Source organism: Carlito syrichta, unplaced genomic scaffold (assembly GCF_000164805.1).
Source record: "Carlito syrichta isolate Samal-C Ts95f unplaced genomic scaffold, Tarsius_syrichta-2.0.1 Scaffold312386, whole genome shotgun sequence".
Taxonomy (NCBI): domain Eukaryota; kingdom Metazoa; phylum Chordata; class Mammalia; order Primates; family Tarsiidae; genus Carlito; species Carlito syrichta.
The window spans coordinates 384,961-400,943 of NW_007256482.1; the positions used below are offsets into that span (position 1 = coordinate 384,961).

Below are 15,983 nucleotides of genomic sequence, written 5' to 3' on the forward strand. Positions count from 1 at the left end.
TGCCCAGGCGGGTCTCGAACCCGCGGGCTCAGGCAATCCACTCACCTCAGCCTCCCATATCTTTTATCCTACACAAGAATAAATTCTAAGTGGATCAGGAGTCTAAATATTAAAAAGAAATCATACAAAACTAGAAGTAAACACAAGTGAATTTCAGTATAGCTTAGGCTTAGAGGAAAGGCTTTCTAACTATGACTCAAAATGCAGACACAAATTTTTTTAATTTGATAAATTTGACTATATTTTTAAACTTTATGACAAAAAAACCATAGAGTCAAAAAATAATTAACAAATTATTTATAATGTATATTACAGATAAAGGGCTAATATCTCTTCTATCTAAAAAACTCTTAAAAATATGAGAAAAAAGACTAAAGACTGGATAGAAAAATATGTAAAAGACATAAGCAGAAAATTCATAGTATATGACAGTCAAAAATGATCCTAAAAATATATGAAAAGATATTCAACCTAGCTTATAACTAGAGAAATACAAATTAAAACTATACTGAGCCAACAACAGATGGTAAAAATTAAAAAGCAACAATATATTCTGATGGAAAAGTTCTGGGCAAAGGAAACTTCTACATTGTTTTGGAAATGCAAACTGGTACAACACTTTTGGAGAAGAACTGGGTAATCTCTAATAAGAAATACATAGGCATTAATTTTTACCCAGCAATAATATACTATCTAAGAATTTACCCTAAAGATACACCTCCAACAATATTAAAATATATATGTAAAAAGTTACTCATTGCAGAATTGCAAAATACCGGAAACAGTCTAAACACTCTTACATAGGACAATGTTTGAATAAATAATGACTTATTCACTAAATTAAGTATGTGAAACCACAAAAAGAATATCATTTCTAGAAATTTTATCAAGTGATTTCCAGAATATTATGTTAAAAGAAAAAGGTAAAGTGCTCTATCTGCTGAGAAGGCCTAGGAGGGTTAACATCCCAGTAGCAATGAGCATCCCTAATGCCCACATCTTGATTTCAAAAGAAACTAGAGCTCTTTAAAGAAATGGCTGATTCTAGAGCCGGGACAGGGAAAGTACAATACAAACCTGGAACATCTTGCTGTGCCAGAGAGTAAGAAAGTGTTCAATGATAGCAATATGCCACATGTCCTCCACCAGAGGAGGTTCCTGTTGTCCAAATCTGAACCTGGAACAACTGAGTATCAAAATAAAAATAACAATAATGGCAACAAATTATAATCCATAGAATAAAATAAAAATCTATTAGTCCACACCGATATAAAGAGAAAAAAAGGAGAACTGCCTTTTTTTACAGTAGAATGCTAACTAATAAATGCAAAAAGTATGAAAAAATAGAAAATCGTCATTTAGTGGCCATCACAGTAACAATTGATACAGGCAAGTATCATCAATGGATGCTAAAACCAGTAAATTTGATAAGACCAGTAAGTTTGATAAGAAGCAGGATGATAACATATTCTGAGTCTTTTACCAAAAGATATTTATTAATTACAGAAGAGAAAAACAGTAACTTTACATGGGAAAAATCAAGCAGACATCTCCTTAACCAAGTGATTCTGATTAACAGCATTGATAATGGGACAAATAGACATCACATAACTTTTGATACGATGTACTGAGAAAACAAAATCACTTTTGGTGTCTTCCTGCCAAAAATGCATAAACTGAGTATAATAAAGAAGAAATACTAGACAAATTTTGTTAAAGGAGAAATTTCTTTAAAGAATATTAAAAATTTTAGGATGGCTGGGCACAGTGGCTCATTCCTATAATCCCAGCACTTTGGGAGGCATCAGAGGAAGGATCACTTGAGAGCAGCTGTTTGAGACCAGCCTAGGCAACATAGCAAGACATCGTCTCTACAAAAAAAACCAAAAAATTAGCTAGGCATGATAGTGCATGCCTGGAGTCCCAACTACTTGGGAGGCTGAGGCAAGAGGATTGACTGAGTCTAGGAGGTTGAAGTTATGGTTAGCCATGATCACACCACTGCACTCCAGCCTGGGCAACAAAGTAAGATCCTGACCCCCCAAAAAAAGGATACAGGAGGTCATTGTTTTAGACTAAGCTCTTGTGAGGCAGGTTATTCAGTATAGGATAAACATAGATAAGTTTCTTATAGTTCGTTTTAAAATAGGGTAAGCATAGACATCTTTCGTAGCATGCCAGACATGTCCACCCTGCAGGCTGGAATGTGGACTTCCCAGTGTAGCCCACTTCATTAGTTTATGGTTAGCATAATAATCGTTATAAAAGTATATTGAGCTTTGCTGTCAAAGACAAATGTGAGTTCAGCAAAGCATATCAAAGGTTAAGATTATTATGGTTAGCATAATAATTGTTGTAAAAGTCCATTAAGTTTCCTATCAAAGACAAATTTGTGTGCAGGAAAGGTCCACCCTCTTTGACCATCAAATGTGGAAAGAGGGTAATCAAAACTTAGGACCAGATACCTACAGGCCACCCTTCTAGTTCATAGCTAACATAATAATCATTTTATTTATTTGTTTATTTATTTACTTGTTTGTTTATTTTTGAGTTGGAGTCTCACTCTGTCACCCAGGCTGGAGTGCAATGGCACACTCATGGCCACCGAAGCCTAGACCTGTTGGGTTCAGGTGATCCTTCTGCCTCAGCCTTTCAAGTAGCTGAAACTATAGGCATGCGCCACAATGCCAGTCTAATTTTTTGATTTACTGTAGAGTTGAGGTCTCGCCAAGTTCCTCAGGCTGGTCTCAAACCTAGGGCTCAGGCAATCCTCTCACCTCATCTCCCAAAGTGCTGGGATTATAGGCGTGAGCCACCTTGCCTAGCCATAATAATCATTTTTAAAGTAGATCAACTTCTTGTCAAAGGCAAATGTGCATTCTTTCTCTTAAGATGCCCATGCTTGTTGGGCATGTCCCCCTCTCTCTCTCTAATAAATAGTCTTGAAACTATATTTTGCCTCACTCTGAAATGCTTTTCTGTGTCGGGTCAAAGAATCCACAGAGCATCACATCCCACCCCACCTGGCAACATCTCTGGCACCCAAATATGGGATCACGAGAAGCTCAGCAATAATTGTTACCCCCTGGTTTTGTGCTCTCTCTCTCTCTCTCTCTCTCCTCTCAGTCTCTGCTGTTTCTACTTTGCCATGATTGCACCACTGTACTCCATCCTGGACGACAAAGTAAAATCCCAATGCCCCCCCCAAAAATTATAAGACTAAGCTCTTGCACTAGGCTCAACAGGGCAAACCAAAATAGAATCACTCATACTAAAGTTACCAAACCAAAACTAAGTTGTCTGATCCTCTGAAAAATCAGGAGAGAGAGATAATAGCCAAATTTCCTCAACAGCTCAATTTTAGTCAGCATAATAAAGTTCCCTTTACATTTAATCCTTATAACATAAAGTTTCCTGAAGTAGACTGATGTTAACCTACCACTTATTTTTCAATTGTTCCATTTCCCTGATCCTGCCTTACAAGAAAAATAACCCAGAAATTATCAATCGGCTGTTTGTTCTTTGTTTCTGTTTTCTTCAGCCTTTTTCTGTCTATAAAACCAAACTCCTCTGCTTAGCTCATTGGAACATTTTATTCTATTTTATGGAATGAAGTGTTGCTCAATTCTAGAACCACAAATAAAGCCAAATAAGATCTTTAAGTTAAATGTGTTATAATGTTGTCTTTTGACCAGTAAAATCATAACTCTTACACAGATTTTAAAAAATAAATATATGCTAAAGGTTTTATTTAACTCATTAATTAATGACAGAACTAGCTTGATGTTATAACTAATCAGAAGAGGAATCTAAAGTCATGTAAGGAATGACTGATATGCATTTACAAATAGACACCAAAAAACTGGAAAATTGGGTAACAACCAGGGAACAATCAATTGAATCCCACTAGACAGAAATTTCAAATTTTTATGAATAAGAATCATTTGCATTACTACAGTTTTCTATGACCCACAGAGTTGTAATATAGCATGAATATGATAAAATTTTAAGAATTCACATAGCAATCAGATAACCTGAAAAAGTATACTAGACATCTGGTTGTCCTTTGGAGATACCTGGTAATGTCTTGGCCCATTTCAAAGTTTTTCACAGTTTTCCCTACAACCCAAACTAAGGATTATTCTACTTTAAAAATGGCCCACAAAACACATGGAAAGGCTATGGAAGTGTTCCACAATGAAAGATTAAAGAGACAATGGCTGAATGCAGCATACATCCTAGACTAGATCCTGAAACAGGAAAAAATATAGTAGTCCCCCAATATATGCAGTTTTGTTTTCTATGGTTTCAGTTGTCTATTGTCAACCATGGTCTGAAAATATTAAATGGAAAACTCCAGAAGTAAATCATTCATAAGTTTGAATTGCCTGTCATTCTGAGTAGCATAATGAAACCTCACACTATCCTACTGTACCCTGCCCAGGACAGAGTCTTCCATTTGTCCAGCATATCCACTAGAATGAGTACCCACCAATCACACTTCCCCATGCTTTAGACACCCTGCTTTCTATCCCATAAGAATCCCGCAGCCCTATTTTCAGGGAGGTGGATTTGAGAGTTATTCCTTCACCTCCTCACTCAGCAGTCTTGTGAATAAAATCTTTTCTCTTTAGCAATACCTGCCATTGCAATGATTGGCTTGCTGGATGTGGAAAGAACAGATTTTGTTCAATATATTATATTATTAGTTATTGTTGTTAATTTTTTTAATGTGCCTAATTTGTAAATTAATTTTATCATTGATATGTTTATATCCAAAAAACATAGCATACATAGAGTTCAGTACTATCTATGGTTTCAGGCATCCACTGGGGGTCTTGAAATGTATCCCTCAAGAATAAGGGGGAGATTACTGTATATGTTTTTTGCTATAAAGAACAATAGTAGGATAACTGGTAACACTTGAGGTCTGTCAATTAGATAATACTGTTTTATCAATGTTAATTTCCTGATTTTGATCATTGCACTCTGGTTATATAAAAGAATGTCCTTGTTTCTAGGAAATACACAGTCAAGTATTTAAGGTTAAAAAAGCATGTTAAATAAAATTTATGAAAGACCATTGTTTTGGTCTGAGTTCTTGCACTAGGCCCCAACAAACCAAACCAAAATGGAGTTATCCATGCTAAAGTATCATATCACCAAACCAAAACTAAGTTGTGTATCTGACCTTCAAGAAATCAGAAGGGAGATGGTAGCCAAAGCCCCAAACAGTCCAGTTTTAGCCAACATGATAAGAAAGTCCACTCCGTTATAACACTTTTAAGGAAAGTATCTCAGCCTTAAAGTGTATTTTAAAGAGTTTTATTTTCTCTTTTTTAATCATAAAATGTAGCCTTAAAACATATTTTAGAAGGCTTTCTCCCTTTATCTACCAGATACTCCTATGCACCATGCATGCTTATCTAACCATATGCTTGCTTAGAAGTTCCAGGGGCTAATCTTAAAACAGACTGACTGTGGGGCCCTCTCACTTGAGGAGAATCAGGAAATGATTAATTCATAACCTGACTGCAGCTGAGTTAACACCAACCAAACCTCTGGAAGGACCACCACTCAAGATAAGCCATCAGAAAAGATATACCTTGTGTCACTCCTACATGTTTCCCCATTTCAAGTTTCCCTTTTTTAAAACCCTTGCACTCCACCTAAAAAACTGAAATGGTTTGTTGGAGATATGAGCTTGGCCATTTCCCCATCTGCCAACTTTTAGAATAAAGTCACCATCTCTTTTCTCTTGTTGAGTGGCCAAGCTTGCAACTGGTTACACCTCAAAAAGAGTACAATGAGCATTTGTACTCTTTTAGGCATAGTGGCTTATACCTGTAACCCCAGCACTTTAAGGGGCTATTCTGGGAGGACTGCTTGAGGGCAGGAGTTCTAGGATATCCTAGGCAACATAGTGAGACCTCATCTCTACTACAAAAAGGAAAATTAGCCAGTTGTTGTGACATGCACTGATAGTCCTAACTATTCGAGACACTGAGGTGGAAGGACCACTTAAGCCCAGGAGTTCAGGCTTGCAGTTCACCATGACCATGCCACTGCACTTTAAGTTGGGAGACAGAGCAAGATATTATCTCAAAGAAAAAAAAGAAAGAAAGAAAGAAGAATGCTTACAAATTTGTCAAAGCACAAATTGCTAACTCTGGTGCTCTGAATGCTCTTTTGACTTAAGATTCTTTAAAAAATACAAATCAGTGTAAATAACAGAACTTGAAAAACGAAATTATGTAAATAAAATGAGTTTTACTAAGAGGATTGATTCTCAGAACACATGGCTAACTGCAAAGATGAGTGAATAAAAATTGCAGAATATGATATTTATTTTCAGTTTTACATTGTGGTCTAGGGCAAGTTTCCTATTCTGTCTGTGCTTCTGTTCTGTCTTCAATATCAGGATATCCAGGCATGTCACTGCAGAAAATGTTCATTTTTAATACAAATTTAAGAATAATTGTTATAATATGAACTTTTATGGTAATTTGTATATAAGTTGTTCTATGCCTCACTTTCCTCATCTGCAAATTGAGGTGAATTCTAGACTCACTGCAAAGGTTTGTTTTGAAGATTTCATAAGTACACAATAATTATTAGTTATTAATATTATTACCGCTGTGTTTGATAATATATATTAGAGATAGAACTTCAAAGTATGATAATTATCATTGGGAAAGGAGGAAATTTTGAATCTCTATTCTCTTCCTTCCATCATAGTTAATTTCTCTTAGATCAGAAACTAAACATGAAAATAAAATCATAATTATATTAGAGATCTTGGAAAATAAAGTTCTGATGATGAAAATAAAAATATAGTTGGGTTGAATAAAAACATGAAAAGAGTTGAAGAGCAAAATAGTGAACAAGAAGATGAAGCTAAAGGAAAGCAGAGATTAAGGCCAAAATTACAACTATTTTGAAAATAACAACAATGAGGAATCTACATATCAAAACTCATGAGATACAGCCATAGAGGTCCTCAAAGAAAAAGTTCTAGTCTTCTATACCTATAAGAAAATAAGAAATGATGAAAATAAAGTATGCATATAACACAAGAACATAGCAAAAAGCAATTAAAGAAATTAGAAGAAACAGGGTCGGGCATGGTGGCTCACCCTCTAATCCCAGCACTTTGGGAGGCCAGGATGAGAGGACTGCTTGACCCCAGAAGTTTGAGACCAACATAGTGAGATCTTATCTCTACAAAAAATTTTAAAAATTAGCCAGGCATGGTGGGACACACCTGTAGTTTCAGCTACTTGGGAGGCTGAAGCAGAAGGATTCCCTGAGTCCAGGAAGTCAAGGTTGTGATGAGCCGTGATTGTGCCACTGCATTCCAGTCTGGGTGACAGAATAAGACTCCAACCCAAAAAATAGAGAGAGAGAGAGATGCAAAAATACATATATAAAGAATTTCTAAAAACTAACAAGAAATAGACAATTTATTAACACCTTTTTATGTTGGGTCATTTGGCAGGAGCTATCAACGTTTTAAATGCTTATTACCTTTGACTCTGCTTCCATTTCCATGAATAAATTTAAACAATAAACATTCACACAAATGCTCAAAGATATATGAACAGGGATGTTTATTGCAGTCTTATAAGAGTGAAAAATTAGAAATCTAAATGTGCTAAATGTGGAGCTGTTGAATAGATAATGCTATTCTTAGTCCTTAAAAACAGCAAAATATATTCATATGAACTGTTATTCCAGGATCTCTGAGAAAAATTAAGTGAAAAAAAATAAGTAAAAGAACAAGTATAATAACCACACTTCCACAAATATACCATTTATATACTATATGGTAACATATTTAATATAACTGTAAGATAACAATGATATTATAAGGATACAAACCAAATGGATAACTTCTAGGAAGAGAAGTAGTCATTGGTAGCACAGGGTAGAAATCAGAGACAATAGTGAAAAAAGGAACTGTAGGATAGACAATAGTGAAAAAAGGAACTGTAGGATTTTCAGGCTTTACTGAATATAATTTTAAATAATCCAAACCTTTTACATTAAGAATATATTCAGAGTCACCTGACTAGTTCAATTTGTAGAACATGAGATTCTTAAGAATGGGTTTATATGGCACTATATATGGCAGCATTATTCATAAGAGTCAAATGGTGGTGGCAATCCAAATGTCCATGGGTGGGCAAACAAAATGTAGTACATCCATACACTCAAATATTATTTGACTATAAAAAAAGAAATGGAACACTGATATATGTTACAACATGAATGAATCTTGAAAACATTGTTAAGTGAAAGAAGCCAATCACAAAAAAACACCTATTATATTATTCCATTTATCTGAAATGCCCAGAATGATCAAATCTATAGACAAAAAGTAGATTAGTAGTTGCTTAGGGTTAAGGGGAAGAGAAGTGAGTGCTGGGAGTGATAGCTTAAGGTATGGCCAGGTTCTTTTTGAGGTGAACAAAGCAATCTAAGCCTGAATACAGTGATGGTTGTACAACTCTGTGAATATACTAAAATTAAATTGCAACATTTAAACAGGTGAATTATATGCTATGTGAATATCAATAAAGCTGTTACAAAAAAAGAATAACACTAACACAACAATTTAAAACTTAATCCCAAAGAGAAAGAAAAGAGAAGAGATATATGCTAAGAATGCAAAGAAACCTCGCACAGTGAAATTTGGAGTCTCACAGTACAGGAAGCATGCAAGGGTGGGATGCAAAAAGAAAATACTAGAGCTCCTATCTATTTGATTTATACAGAAAAAATTTTTAAAAAGAAATTAAGTTTTACTAAAAAGTATAATGTGGCTGACTAGTGCCTTTACTCAAAGGATCATATGAGGCTGAAGAGGCATCCCGAGGAAAGAGCAAGAGTTCCACAAAGAGACAGGCTAGACTTTGGGCGCTCGTCTATTTTTTCCCTTTCAGCATATTGCAATATTTGATCAGTTAGATAAATTTATAGATTACACTATCTAGATCTAACAAAACTCATCTCTCTTAAAATGAGTAAGTGGCTTCAAAACATTCCTGCAGACAAAACATTGCTCAAAACTAATAATTGCATTAATGAACACACAGGTGTAAAACAAGAAAATAGTGAAGTTTATCTGACTATTATAATCTTTTCTATGGCTAAAACAGAATAATATTAACATGGAATATTTGTTGCATGAATCAATACTATAAAAATCATGAAAGGCAAGAAAGAACTCTAAGGAAATTTATATATAAAGAACACTAAGGAAATATACATTATATTTATAATTCTTCACTTTTAGTAATTGTTCCTGTGCTTGTTACCACCACCACTCCTTCTCGTAACTATAGAAATGTTGATCTTTGTGATTAAAGTTATATAAAATTGAAACAGAAATTTATATGTGGATATGTTTTACATAAAAGACTAAACTACAGTGGGTAGATTATTTGTATGTAACAAATTCCTCATGCATCTCATTTGAAGCATGTCTTTAACAATGCGCCCTAAATCATTCATCAATATAAAGGCTATAGTACCATGACTGACCTCAAAACTATATTAAAACCATGCAAAGACATGCAGAAGTAGTCCAAAGGTGTGGTCTCTATGAGAAGAAATTATATTTCTTTCTGATAACTAAAGACACACTGTTGGCTGGCTTAAGGGTGAAAGAGCATTTTCAAGTTGGAGTAAAATATTGTCAACTGACACATGATCACAATAAACCAAGTAGGAAGAGTTTAAGGACTTGATGTCAGAAAAAAAAGTTAACGGGGCGTGGGGGGGGGGGAGGTTTAAAACAGCAAAGGGGAAGAAAAGCCAATTGCAGAAAAGCCCTTGAGCTAATGTAGTAGTTGAGAGATTTCCTTTTATAAGATTTCAGTCCTATTAAGAACGAAGACTTTCTACAAAGTATCTGTAATTGAAATGATCCTACACCAGACATCATTTAACTATTAGTTATTCTGTAGCTAGGGACCGACTACAAACTAGTTCCCTACGTGACAGTTCAGAAATTCACATATTTTTTGAGGATGCAAAAACCAGGATTTTTTGTACGCTTGTTTTCATTGAATATTTAGAAAGGAGACTTGAAAAGCACTATCAACTGGCAGGCAGGACAAAGGGAGGAGTTCAAAGTTGATCTGGGCATTTCTGCTGAAGCCCAGTAGGAAGAGTGCACCACCTTCAGCAAGAAAGGGAAAATAATTATCTACATGGATGAAGCAAAAACACACAACCCTTGGTAGCGGTCAAGGTGGGATGTGTTTGAAGCGTGATCTTTCTTGCAAGAACAATCGCGCGGCCTCACAGAATGCCAAAGGTTCTTCCTGTTCCCCAAAATCAGCGCCCCAAAGAAGCAGCCCAAAGCCGTATACCCTTTCTGCACCCAGCCAACCCAGGCAATTCCGAAGTGTGGCGTCTCCTCTCCCCCACCTGGGATGTTCTGCCACCTGGACCCGACGCGTGGCAGGGCCCTCCGTAGCCATAGTTCGCTAGCTCCTTCTTTCTTCTGCTGTTTCAAGTGGTGAAGCAAAGTTCCAGAGTAATCACGAGACACAGTATCTGTGACAGAAGCCGTTTTCTTCCGGGCGGTACAAGCTCCCCACCCGGCGGAAATCCTGCAGCTCCGCTGAGGTGGCTGCTTCCAGTCGGCCCCGCCTCCGACTCCTCCCCGGACTCCAGCCCGGTGCCCTCCCAGCGGCCTTTTAGGTGCAGTCACCGTCCTGCTCTAGGATCTGGGGACTGGAGACTCGCTGGAGCCCTTGCGGAGAGCACGTACGAAGATGACTAAGAATGTTTTTTTCTGCGGGCTGTGGAGGTCTGAGAACCCTGCACATACCTGTCATCTGTTCTATCTTGAGCTGCTTTTATTTTTCTATGTTAAGAGTCTTGCTCTTTGATGTCCAGCAGCTACTCCCCAAACAACACTAAAATGTTTAGCTATTGTTTCTTATGTGTATTATTTCCAAATCAAGCAACATAAGATTGACACAGCACTTGATTTCAATAGATTTGTTTTTATTTCCAGGGTAGAGACACTGGCAGGTCTTCTGAGAAAACAATTAATAGTAAAAGTAAGAAAATGCATGTCTTTCAATCTGCAAGAATACTTAGGATCCAGTTAAACCCTTTCATTTTTCTGTTACCTGGAGAAATCCCGGATGTCCTATCTAAAGAAGCACACCATTCTCACTGCATCACTCTACCATAGTTTTTCTTCTTTCATGGTTCCTGTAATAATTTTTTTATTTACTCTGCAAATTTATTTTCTTATGTATTTTACTATCTGTCTCATCACCTCCATCACCACCACTAGAAGGTATTCAACTGAGGGCAGGAGCTGTGTGTGTGTTCCCAGCACTTAGAACTGTGCCTGAGAGATTGTTTTTTAATAAATAAACTGAATGAATGATGAAACGTAAAGTGATGTGCCTAAAGTCACATTGCTCATTGGTAGCAAAACTCAAAATAAAATTCAGATCTCTTGGCTGAGCATAGTGACTCATACCTGTAATCCCAGCACTTTGGGAGGCCCTGGTGAGAGGATTACTTGAGCCCAGGAGTTAAATGCCAGTCCTGGCAACATAGCAAGATCTTGTCTCTACAAAAAAAAAAAAAAAAAAAAAAAAAGCCAGGTGTGATGGTGCACATCTGTAGTCCCAGCTATTCAGGGGGCCGAGAAGGGAGGATCACCTGAGCCCAGGAAGTTGATGCTGTAATGAGCCACGATAGTGCTACTACACTTTACCCTGGGCAACAGTGAGATCTTGACTATAAAATAAATAAATAAATAAATTCTAGTCTCCTAACTCTCTATCTATGTAGTGCACTTTGTACTTCAGAATTTTGAGATTAAATCCAAGTGAGGCCACCTAACAAAAAAGATTCCCTAATCAAGGAAGTTTGGGTCCAACATGCCCAACACGCTAGAGATAGTAGCATGACCCAGAAGAGTCAATAAGTTGCCACTCCAGAATTTCTATATGTGTATATTAGGAGAAGGGGAAAGAGAGCATGGAGACTACTGTGTGAATGGAAAATATCAAAGCGTAGTCAAAGGATAGTAACCCCATGGGAAAATCTTGGGTTATTACTTAAATGGTAGATCACGGCAACAAAGTTACTCTGGTCTCAGGGCTGCTTTCTCACTATTATTGCAGTCCCTTCTTATCATTTTCAATTCAACTAAAGTAATTATATCTCCTTTCTTCTGAACCCCAGTAAATCCCAGTCTGATGCTCATTATAGTTTAATGTTTCTTAAGGGGAAAGTATTATTGTCATTTATAAATAGGTTTGAATAGGGAGAGAAGCTAAGTGAGGAAAAAAATGTAAAATTTTTAGGAACATCAATAAATATGGAAAAGGAGAGAATCATTTTTACTCAGCTATGTTTTTCACATATCTTTTACATTAATTAAAAAAACAAATTTTAAAGCTTTGAAAATACTGGTTTTGGCATGATCAGTGTTTGTATACCTAACCCTGAATTGCATCCCACATCTTTACATTAAATAAATAAATTAAAATAAAATTTAAAAAATATATTGGTTTAGTAAAATAGTCCAAAATACTCATTTTATGCAGGATTTTAAAAAATGAACACAATGTGGAAATTGTTTCATAAAAGAATACTGGATGTGTATTTGATAACCGAACATTAACATGACTAAAGGAAACCAAGTCAAATTATTAGTTTGGATCTTGGATACATTTACATTGCAGTCTGAACAAAACGGAAAGCACCTTATAGAGCAACTACTAAAACATCCTTTTTTGAAATGCTTGGCCCAAAATAAAAGAGGATGGCAGGGCCAGAATTAAAACCCAGGTCTCTGGACTCCTAGCCTAGATACCATACTACTTCTGAATGCACGACCTTTGATGAGACCCCAGTACAGTGTGCTTAACAACAAATAATTAAAACAATTAGTAATTGTTGTCCCAAATTAAAATGTGTACATTATCATTTTCATAAAGCATTGCTCTTAAAATAACCTACCCAAACTACTAGAAGACCCCAAATAAACACCAAAAACAAAACTCACATTACTTTCTTATACTACCTCGCTTCTGCCAAGCATCTTGCTAAAAAGCACTTTACATATATCATTCCCCTTTAAATCTTTCCAACAATCCTTATGAGGTAGAAAATACTTCTTTGTCAATTTTAAGAAGATATTCCTTTAGTTCTCATTAGACATATCTGATAGTGAAAACATTTATATTTTATAGTATTTTTATTTTCACAAATCCTGCACCTCTCAGTTTTGGGGGTTTTGTTTGTTTTGTGCATGCAGACAACTTACAGTAAGGTTTAGGATCTAAATTATAAACTAACAGTAATGGTAGAGTGAGTCTCAAACAAAAACCTAATTAATAAACTTAAACATTTTTTCTCCTCACAGGATATTAGTCCCTGTTCAGATAAAATATTATAGCAAACTAATCAAAAACAAAACAAACATGAAAATAAAACAATACAAAAACTTGATCCGAAATATGAGTAAAAGCAGGGTGCTGGAGTCATACAGACCTGGCCAATGACTACAAATGTTTAGGTCTCAGCTTAGAAAACATTTCCTTTTCGTAAGTTTTCTGTGTTCCTGGGGCTTGCCTACCTCTACCTTCAAAACTGTCTAAGGTCATACAGAGATTGACCATTTAACTGAAATAATGTTATTTCTATGGTTTGGTCTGTTTGTGCAATCTCTGGGGGAAAAAAGTCCTATTTTGATCTATAATTTTAAACGTATTATTCATAATTGGGAGAACGTACTTCAGTCATCTATTTTGGATATTTTCTCATTATTGTAAAAACATGTTATCCTTTTTTTTTTCTTTTTAAGAGACAGGGTCTCTCTTTGTTGCCCAGGCTGGAATGCAGTGGCACATTCATAGTTCACTGCAGCCTCAAACTCCTGAGCTCAATGGATCCTCCCAATGCCTTCTGGCTAGCTAGGGCTATAGGTAAATGCCACCACAACAGGCTAATTTTTCCTTTTCTTTCCCTTTCTCTCTTTCTTTGTCTTCATTTTATCTACCTGTCTGCCTTTCTATCTATCTATCTATCTATCTATCTATCTATCTATGAAATGAAGTATCACTATGTTATCCTGGCTGGTCTTGAACTCTTGGCCTCAAGCCATCTTTCACCTTGGCCTCCCAAAGCACTGGGATTACAAGTATGAACCACTCTGCCTAGCCACTTCTTTAATGTCTTCTTTATAATAATGCTACATTCCTTAGTCTTCTGCACATAAAACAGATAAATCTCTCTAGTGTATAATCATTTTAAAGCAAAAGGCAAGATAAACTCATGAATCAGAAAAATGTATTTATATAGTTAAACATGGCATTCTAATCTTTTATAAACCAATATGAAAGGAATAAAAAGTGTGCAAAAATGCTTTAACTGAATATAGATGATTTCATTCAGTCAAAATGAAAGCAAAACAAAACAGATGCTTGCTGAACAGGTGGTCTAAATCTTGCTATTCAAAGTATGGGCCTCAGACCAACAGCATCATCATTACTTGGGACCATTTTGTAAATGAAGAATCTTAGGCCCAGACCTACTAAATCAGAATCTACAATGCAAGTCAAATATGTAATTTTAAATTTTCTAGAAGCCACTTTTAAATAAGTAAAAATAAATAAATGAAATAAATTTAATAATTAATTTTATTAATATATCAAAAAAAATTTCAAATATAATAAATAGGAAAATTATTCAGCTATTTTACTTTTTCATAGTAAGTCTCCAAAATCTATTGTATATTTCACACTATATTTCACAGCATATCTCCATTCCTACTAAAAAACAAGTGGCTGCTGTATTAGACAGCAAATATCTAGACTTTCAGTTCCCTGAAAGCAGTGCCTATTTTACTCTGGTTTTACATACTCTGGCTCAGTGTTGAGCAGGAACTCAAAGGATGTTTAATGAAGGAATAAGTTAATGAACCTGGATTAGAGTGGTTCAACCACTTTGTGACCCTGGACAAGTCTGAAATTTTTCCTCCATAAAAGGGAGATTAAAATGCCTACTTCGCCAGGCGCAGTGGCTCACGCCTATAATCCCAGCACTTTGGGAGGCAGAGGTGAGAGGACTGCCTGAGTCCAGGGATTCAAGACCAGCCTGAGCAACTTGGCGAGACCTCATCTCTACAATAAATCAAAAAATTAGCTACTTGGAAGACTGAGGCAGAAGGATTGCCTGAGCCCAGCAGGTCAAGGCTGCGGTGGCTGTGAGTGTGCCACTGCACTCCAGCCTGGGCAACAGAGTAAGACTCCCATTCAAAAAAAAAGTCTACTTCATAGGGTTATTATGAAGATTTTAAAAACCATCCCAACCTTTGCTCCAGTCACTTTATCCTCTAAATTTGACTATCTGAAATGATATTAACTATTTATTAATTTTTGTATTTATCATCTGTCTCCTCCACTAGAATTCACATCTATGTCTCCTCCATTAGGCTGTCATCATTCATTCATTTAAAAAATGTTTATCTGTGTTACTATGTTCTAAGCACTATTCTAGGCACCTGGGATGCAATAATAAATACAAACAAAATGCTCCCGCATTTGTTAAGTAAATAAATGAATGTATTATAAAAATTGGTGCAAACTCCATATCTAGTATATTTTATCATTAAAATGAATTCTGATGAACAAAAATCTAAATTAACTTGATTTGGAAATTAGAAGGTTGCGTTTTAAACTTACAGTATACATTGGGCTGGCCCAATTGCAGATAAATTGTCCCAATTTAAAACTATATTTTTTTCTATTTCTAACCCAGAAACTAAATATAGTACCAAGAATGTTCAAACTTAACAATTCTTTCCACACCTTATCTTGTCATAACCACCTAATGTTATCTATCTCAATAAGGAATTGATTCCAATTATTATCTTATGCCTTTTTTCAGTCTATGGCCATAGCACCCTGAATGTGTCCAATCTCATCTTATACCAT

At 35.8% G+C, this 15,983-nt stretch overlaps 1 protein-coding gene across 2 annotated transcripts in view; it reads right to left on the bottom strand.

Annotated features, from left to right (window-relative positions):
- Positions 1-15,983, bottom strand: part of GALK2 (galactokinase 2) — a 194,271-nt gene that overhangs the window by 174,882 nt on the left and 3,406 nt on the right. Inside the window, exon 1 of one of the 2 annotated variants that reach the window (XM_021718509.1) lies at positions 10,438-10,620. The exons of the other annotated variant lie outside the window; for it this stretch is intronic. Within the exon in view, the coding sequence (XP_021574184.1) occupies positions 10,438-10,490 (53 nt within the window). The 5' untranslated portion in view covers positions 10,491-10,620. Of the gene's footprint in view, positions 1-10,437; positions 10,621-15,983 lie in introns of those variants that run through there. 2 annotated transcript variants of the gene reach the window in all.